The 8858-nt window shown below is 38.7% G+C and overlaps 1 protein-coding gene across 2 annotated transcripts; it reads right to left on the bottom strand.

The window, feature by feature from the left end:
* Window positions 1-908: 908 nt before the first annotated feature.
* On the bottom strand, window positions 909-7374 carry vax1 (ventral anterior homeobox 1). 2 transcript variants are annotated; one of them, XM_052027523.1, is made up of 4 exons: window positions 7295-7374; window positions 6257-6759; window positions 3486-3673; window positions 909-2213 (listed from the first exon to the last, which is right to left on the bottom strand). In XM_052027523.1, exons 2-4 carry the CDS (start codon window positions 6495-6497, stop codon window positions 1728-1730), a joined length of 915 nt encoding a protein of 304 aa, XP_051883483.1. In that variant the 5' UTR covers window positions 6498-6759; window positions 7295-7374; the 3' UTR covers window positions 909-1727. The 2 variants fall into 2 exon arrangements, with proteins under 2 accessions (XP_051883483.1, XP_051883482.1); XM_052027522.1 differs by having other exon boundaries at window positions 6257-6506; window positions 7258-7341.
* Between the last annotated feature and the right edge of the window lie 1484 nt (window positions 7375-8858).

The following is an 8858-nucleotide window of genomic DNA, read 5'->3' as shown; positions in this document are numbered from 1 at the left end:
GACCTTTCAAAATAAAAAGTCCAGTGTGGAATGAATCGACAGTAACTTAAAACAGCTCCTTTTGTCGGAAATGATTAAAGTATACATGAAAACAACAATGTTAGATTTAGTCTGGGGATTAAAGACTAATATTTACAGCCGTTAATTATAGTTTTGGAAAACCTCTTCTATCAATGTTTGTTTCTCAGAATTCGATAGGTGCAGGAAGACTAAATAGCGTGCCGGAAGTCCGTAACTCGGGTCATTAGGACCAGAGAATGACGTCAGATAATTGAGTCAATACACAACGACAAAATTAATTTTCAGCCAAAAAATGATTGCTTATTAAACTAATATGAGATTGCTCTTATTCAGATGTAGTTCTCTACAGAGACCATATATCACATTAACACTAGCACCCGATATAAAGCTAAAACATTTAGCAACATCTACGAAACCGTTTAATTTGAATCTATTCTTTTGATTTCATTGACTATGACCCTTTTATAACGATGTGCAAAACTCTATTGTTTGCAATGAATGCGCTGCCACCTTTATTTCAAACAAGTGGCGTTGCGCACTAATATTTGATTATATGTTTATATTCACTTATCTTCGTTAACAGCAATCATTTTGGTTGCCACTTATGGTAAGCACAATGTGGTATGGGACCTGATGGCCGATAATGAATAAAAATAAGATCACATGTTGCCTAGATTGTTGTAATACAACGGAAAACGTGAACGAAGAGCCGAAAATGACATCCACTATTTTTGATTTTTAACCTCAAAAACACAAACAAACGTGTCCCGTTTTAAAGGTTGGTGTTTTAATATATGTTATCGATTTGTGCATACTCTCCCCAGTATTGTTTTCCTCAGCCATTCCGAATACCGGGAAAGATGTTTTTGATGGGAATAAGAAACCACAGCTATTAACATTTCAGGACCACATGTATTTTCACTCTTACGACATGCAAAAGATAACAAATGACAAAATACAGATCAAGTTAGTAGCAAGGGTTTTCATTTGTCTCTATTTAACTTTAAATACACTCACCGCCGTTCCATTAAACCATTAGTCTATTAATTACGGACGTTAATCAATAATTTACAATAAAATACAATTTCAGATTTTACCTCCAAATTATTATACTATAATAAAAGCTATACATCAGAATATCTGGAGTTTGGTGGCACGTGTTTAAAACAATATACGTTTTTTATACAAAAGACCAGACAGCGTACAACCTTCATTCATGACATATCTAACTGAGCTAGAACAAGCAACATGAACATCGAATACTTTGTTCCTTCAGGAACTAGACTCTAAAAAGTGTCTTTTTTTTGTTAGATGATTTACCCAAGCGGCAATTCAAAAATATCCAAAATTACACTGTACTACTGGACAAGTCGAATGTTGCCTGCGTTATGAACTCGCACGGACTGTCATATTGTAAGCAGAGCTCTGTACTACATCTCGTTACAGTATGGCCCATTTGAGAACTGATGTTGGAGCAGTCAATTCCTTCCACCCCCACCCCCCCCACCCCCGCCCCGCCCCAAATTGAACGAGGTTGGTTCAGACTTTTTACAAAATAATCTAAACTGACTAGGTAGATCTTTGGGAATGGATTATATATGCATAATATATGTATGCGCATGTGTTACTCGATTGTTAATTTCCAATATTTTTAAATTCAGCCCACATGGGTCAACAGAAAAAGAATGCTGCTTCCTGAAGATATGTCAGTCCATTATTTTTTTGTCCATTGTTTCTCTTTTGCCATTCCTGGAATAGGGCTCAAAAGCCGAAGAGCTTAAGTATCTAGCAGAAAGTTCCTGCAAGTTCCCCGTCAAAGATCCGGTAACAGTTAAAGGTGAGGCGAGCCTTGTAGCTACCGTCCCAATAAGGGACGGTACCGGCATACTGAAAACATTGTGTCCGGGGTGGGTGGTGCTCAGTGTCGGTGCTCCTGATGTCCCCACCGTGAGTGATGATGTGCCCAATGTAGTGCCAAGGCCGACGACGGGGGCACGCAGAGTTGATCCTAGGCTATTGGTGGCACAGGGCAGGATACCGGACAACCCGGGCGGCGACAGAAGCCTGCCTTGTTCCAGGAGCCGTAACACGCTGCACGTTGCTGCGGTCTCAGAGGCCGTCGACCGAACGTCGGAATCTTTTCCCTGGTCTTTTTTCTGCTTCGTGCGTCGGTTTTGAAACCAGACTTTCACCTGTTTGTTTTGCAATACACAGTATATCGCATAAATATACGGCAGCCTTGAATCAATGTTGGTGATTATTCGCCATGCCAGATTTAGGCCAACGCTTCAACATAACCCAGTGACACAATATGTATTTCTTCAAATAATATATCTATTTCAGACCCGAAAGGTGACAAGCCTAGAATGCGTCCAAAATTAAAAAGTACAATTCCACTTAAATATTAGATTAAATATTGAGTGCTTACACGAAAATAAACAAACAGTTTTCCTTCCAACATGGCACACAAAAAAATCATGGGATTAGCTTCAACATAATTTATGATGATTTGTTGCCATTCAATGCATCTTGCATACCAATGATATAAACATGCATTTCCGAATTATCTCGAGTTATTTTTGGAAACTCAGCACGGTTGTCAAACTGGGTAAACTCATTTCAGGCAGTAATGTTTCTTAACGCTGCCTGATCCTTACCTTCTGTAAATAATGGCAAATGTTCGAGAAGATACCTTTGCCCTTCATGGGTGAAACAAATAATACAGGAATAATGTAGACATTTACTATGGATATGGAACACAAAGCCTCTTAGGATATACAGGGCATGCTGGCTCCGTGAACTGCAAATTACATTTGATCAAAGTTCCTGGCTAATAATATTAAAAAGTGAATAACGTTGAAGTTATCCAACTTTTTAAAAACTGCTCGAACACCATTTTAAAGGTAATACTAGAAACAATTATGCGGACAAGAACAATAGTTTCCCAGAGAAATTGAATTGTTCTAGTATTAATTTAAAAGATACCGCATGGCCACCTTTGAACATTTGGACAATTGTTATTATTTAGATTCCAACTGATGCAGAATTTTCGGAGGAATAACTGGACTGTTTTCACCGACTGTATAAATGTCTGGGGGAATACGCTCCAATTAAACGTTTTCCTAACTGTATCAAAAAAGAGTGCTCTTCAATGTGTGAACCACCGATATAGATTTATATTTAATTCTTGGAACTCTTAAAACTCTAGTATGGCCGAGACAATACTATTTAAACATTACCCCCCGGTATAACCAAAATAGAAGTGTGTCCAAAAAAATGTAATTAATCTTCACCAGAGATTAAGATTTTAAAATATCAGTACATGGATATTTTTAAAATTGCTAGTTTATTGATAGATATCCATACCAAGCCTTTAGAAAAGTATAGTCTCACGCTGTAGCACAACAACAACAAAACGACAGAATCTTACAATGTTAAGTTTATAAATGACTGTCCATGTCTACCTGGGTTTCTGACAAGTTGAGCTGTCGAGCCAGTTCCGTTCGCTCCCGTCCAACAACGTATTGACAGCGTTGAAACTCCATTTCTAAACGATATAGCTGCTCAGCTGTGAAAGACGTTCGAGTGCGCTTGGGTCGATCAAGATCTAACCCTTTGGGTAGAATTATTTCTCTTATAGATCCCTTTGCATCTACATAATGGAAATACAGTTGTCATTTATTTTTCCAATTAAAGTAATAAAATATCTAACTATTTAAACTGAACAAAATACCAAAGGAATTCTTGTAAGTAGCTTGCCTTTCCGAAACAGTCCACGACTGCGGATCATGAATTTAGTTTGTATTCTTTTCATTTATTACATTCTGTACATGCATGGTGGAATAATATCCTTCAATTGTTTAACATTGAATCTATCGCACTGTTGTGCTGGGTTAAAATTAGAAGTCTGCACCCTTTTCCAAATGAAACGAGAAAATCTACTTGTACTTGGACCACGTATATTCAAAGACAAGCCAAGAAAACTTAACCAAAATATAAAGGTTTTCAGGAGCACATTAATTCGAAACCGCTATAGTCTCGGCGATTTCAGTTAGCGATACCTCAATAAAAAAACTTTAGAGGGTTATATTTCTGCACGAATTCACGCGAGTTTTGTACTTTGCTAGAGTTTTTAAAACGATAATAATGCAAAAGAAACATCTTTAGTGTAAATGCAACATTATACTAGACATGCAAATCAAAAGTGTTGTTTGATCAGAGAATTGAAACCCGTAAATTGTTTTAATCTCAAATGTTAAAGTTTAATTTGTGTCACCATGAAAAAATGGAGAAGTAATTTTTTTCTTAGTTCGGTTAATTGCGATGCGACTTTACCCTAAAAACCACAAAGGATACGTTTACAAATGAGCAGAAGCCACATCGCAATAACCTTACAGTTAGAAAAAGTCTCCAGCTGCAGGCGAGGGTAGCATCACCCACACAACTTTGCTTTGCTAGTTACATTTTTAAAAATCAACAAAGTCGCACAGAATGAATCGTAACTAGAAAAATGAAAGGCGCCTAATGTGCTCATAACTGAAACTACCAGAACCAGAAGAAGTATAAGTTTCTACTCAGGGTCACTGTGGTCCGAGGATTGCCTCGTAGGCAATTCAACCTGACGCGCGTCCAGGGGCCAAGCGGTCACTGAGGGATTAACAATTGTTTATCCCAGGCATTGCGTTACTGATTCAATACTTCTTCAGCATTAGTACAAAAGTTTATCACTTAACGGTAGGGACATGATATTTAAATTGAAAATATGCTACTGTTTCCTTTGTAGTGTCATTTTAATTTCAAGCAATGGCTTAATTGTTACTGGTATCTTTACTTGTAGTGTAGCTGTTAACAAATCAACAAACGGCCTTCAATCGTGAATAGTATTAATAAATCTACCCAGTTTAAAAATAGACATTTTAAAACAATAATAATTCAACAACTGACTGAACAGCTACCAGACAGCAACACAACAGAACCATTAACTGCAGTTATTCGATTTCATGGTGGTGGGGTGAATCGTATTTTTCAATTCAAGTTATTTTTTGACAAAGCAAAGTTGAGTTACACGAACGTGCATTTCCACAAATGAATTTAATTGAGTGGGTCCATAGAAATATTACTCAGCATGCTGATATATATGCACGTGCATTATGAATTCTCTGATCCTTAAACAGAAGCTGCCACTATAGTAAATTATATCGCACAAATGTACCCTGTAGTCCCTCGGTTGTTTTACTTTTAATCTCATCTGTGCAACCGGCCGTTTATATTTTTAAATATTGGCCTCTGGCACTGTAGGTCTCGCAATACACTTTTGTGAATGAATCCCATTTTATGATGTTATGTGTGCAATTTAATAAGGAATAATTAGCATGAGCTATAATATTATAAGATCACACTGTTCCTAAACCGAAATCATCGAACCAGTCGTGCAAACATTGATACTTTTTCCATGATGTCCTTTAATGCAAATTTGGACTTAATCACCCCCATTCATAAACCGATTGCAAATATTTGATGTCTGTATATAGTAAATAAGACCGTGTTGATTTAAACCGCCGTTGTAGAGCCGTTGAGGTAATGATATCAGTAAAATCGATTACGTCCCGCGTTTAGTCTGTCAATTGCTTGCCTCGTTAGGAAGGGAAACACCGTTTAATCTACCTCCCTTCAATTTGCCAACTAGCCAGACACTCTGGCAACTTGCTTTCATATGTCTTAACTCGTGTTTTGTTTTATGACCTTAAAACAGTTCTGTAAAATTAAAGTATTTTTTAACCTACAGAATAGGCAGGCAATCACAAACAACGTAATTAAAAAGGACCTCCGCTTGCTAGTACCAGGAATAAATCCGGAAAAGAGGCCGGGAAAAGACAAAGAATAAAAATAAACAAATTGGAGAAAGAGGCAAACGGACTGTGTGTTTTAATAGTCGGCTAGGTCCAGGAGATAATATTTCGTGGCAAACACCCGGCCATATGCGAACGGTGTTTGTAAAAAAATGCGTAAATGTAAACATAAATAAATGGATTCATGTAGCAAAACGGCCTAATTAAAGGGAAACACAGCAGATTATGCTTGCTTCCAGGCTATTTTTTAAAAAATTATACACGGTGGTCTAAAATGTAAGATAGTGTCGTAGATAGGAAGCTCAAGCTGGGCCAAACCAGTGGGACAAATCAGTTTAAAACTCGACAACAACAGGGAGGGAGAGAGAGAGAGAGAGAACGCTCACCTCTTACAAGAATTCGTCTACAATAGTCCGGGTCAGTAGTACTAGATTTTGTTTTATTGCAGTCATCGGAGATTGCAGAAGCTGAGAAAGTCTCCTGCTGGTCCTCCATCAAAGAATTCCGAAGGCTTCCGTGAGAATCCCTTGAACTCGAGCTGGTTTCTCTGCCTTCTCGGAGTCCATTCTTTAAACCTCTGCTCGACTCAGCTTCCATTATTGGTTCTCGATTGCACCTGACTTCCATTGAGGACTGCTAATGTAATGTAGTGCGGAAAAAAAGAAATTGCAAGGCACAATGATTTTGTTTTTGGTATTGCATAAAATATTGTCTCGGCAGTTGGATTCTCTTTAAAGTTCGTTTTTTATCGGCGAGGAATGCTCGATTGAAATTCCGCCTGCTCCGTTGGCCTTTTTTTATGGTTGTCCAGCTTGAAGTACCAAATGATCAACACTACGCGACATAGTGCTTTAAGCTGCAGCCTTCCAGATTTACTGTTGTGAGAGATCTACAAAATACCAGACACATAGTACGCACACTTGCCGTTTCAATTGATTATGGGTAATTTTACGGCCCGGCATTTACGTTGCCCCATGAATACGCTGACTTGTTTGGATAATATATCAGGTCTTAATAGATGGTTTCTATGCTCGTCTTCAATCAGGCAGCTAAATACTGTAAACCGATTGGCCTCAAATGCGAAAAAAAAACACTTGTCAGAGAGTTAAGAGTTTCAGGAAAGTTCTGAGCAATTTGATGGTATAATATTAGCGCCGCAAGCAGCCATCTCTTAAGCCCGAGTTCCTTTGAGCCTCTGTCCCTTGAACTGAACGTTCAGACCAGTGAGACTGAGTCACCTTTAGGAACTACCCAGAGAGTGGAAAAAAAATCTATTCAAAATATATCCACAGGAAACAGCTAGTCCGGAAAATGCTAACTAAAGATTCTCTAAATGAAAAGTTTCACCTCAGTTATTTCATTGTTAGTGCAACAATATATTTGGTACCTCGAATGGACAATAATCCAATAAGACCATTGATTACCCGACAATGAATCAATTCAAGTGAATAGATGGCTGCTTGGAGCACGCTCCCGTCCTCCTTGTCACCTCGCGGGGCAGAAGCCCTCTTCACGCTGCTCTTCGCATTCATTCTTTTATGGGAAATGGGGAAAAGAGTGAAAGATGGCAATTATCTAATTGGACTATTAACAAACAATTCTCCGAGTGTGGCTTGCATGGTCGTGTTTCGTAGGGCGGGGTGAAAGGCCACATGTCGGACTAAACCCATTCACAGGAACCCGGGCCGTTTTAGGAGCTCGAATGGAGGTCTGTCTGCCCGCAGTCCCCGCAATGGAAGCGCCAAACAGCAACGTTAAGAATGCTGGCAATCTCCATGGCGCTGGCCTCTAAAAAGAAATCCATGTCGGATATCTGAAAAAGCACAAAGATCGACACCTTATTGTCCCCCACCCCCGCACCCATTGCTTGTTCCAGCAACTACCTTAAAGCATATTAAGAATTTGTTCCCATTTATCTTTAGTTTGCACATACACCACTCCATCGTGGGCCAGTTTATCATTTTAATGAGCCACAGTGATTAAGCAAAGGCAATACAATGACCTTTAAAAAAAACATTTCCCTCTCTTATGGATCGCACAGGAAACAAATTTAATTAGGATTTCCTAGTTCTCCAGATTAAACCCGTGAATAAGATAGAGCACCGTGGAAGGAAATCCTTCCTCGTCACCTCTTTGGGAATGGACAATTAAATAAATACCCTGATTTTTTTTAAAAAAGTTTCCTTTCTCTGAATTTAAAAGCTGTATCCCAGTTACTGCCGGATGATATACGTGCAGTCAGCTGGGGATTTGCGATGGTTGTTGTATAAAGGCGCGGGGGCAATACTTTTTTGCAATAAGCAAAACATCTCTGAAGTTCTTCACACGCCACAGTCTACAACTTCCAGCTGCAAAATACCGTATTCAACACCGGCGTTTAGTAAATTACAGTCCAACAGACTAATTAATATTCAAACTTTCCCACTCAAAGTAAATCTTCTTCCTGAAAAAGAATACCAGAAATACTTTATTTGATCACCATGTTAATACGTGCTGCAATACAGTTTTGGACTGATGTGGTATTGCTTTAATCTCCCAAGGGTGCAGAATGGACCCATCACCCGCAAATACTGGGTACCGTATCTCTGACAACACCACCTTCTCATTCATTCACGTACAAACGTATCCCTGTTTCATACCTCACAATCGAAAGTATTGAGGGTTGCATTTCATTCCAACAAACAAAAGCGATGTTAAAATTTAAAAAAAAGTAAATCTAGGCATGAATCGGGAAAGACAAGCTGTGTGAAAATCAGTGGAAGAGAAACGATTCTCCGGTTTGTGTGGAGGATTCAGGGCGGACCTGGCCTTATTTCTGCAACGTTTACTGTACAATTTGGGGTGCTTGCCAATCCAAATCTAACGTTTTCACAATACTCTTCGTATAGTCATAAGTGCCGAATAATATGTAAAATAATAGATAGAATGCGCGCACTTGAAAACACCCCTCATGCATTAATGCACTCTAGTGGACATGTTGTTTGTACG

This window comes from Pristis pectinata, chromosome 12 (assembly GCF_009764475.1).
Source record: "Pristis pectinata isolate sPriPec2 chromosome 12, sPriPec2.1.pri, whole genome shotgun sequence".
Lineage (NCBI taxonomy): Eukaryota > Metazoa > Chordata > Chondrichthyes > Rhinopristiformes > Pristidae > Pristis > Pristis pectinata.
This window is presented reverse-complemented; position numbering and strand designations above follow the sequence as displayed.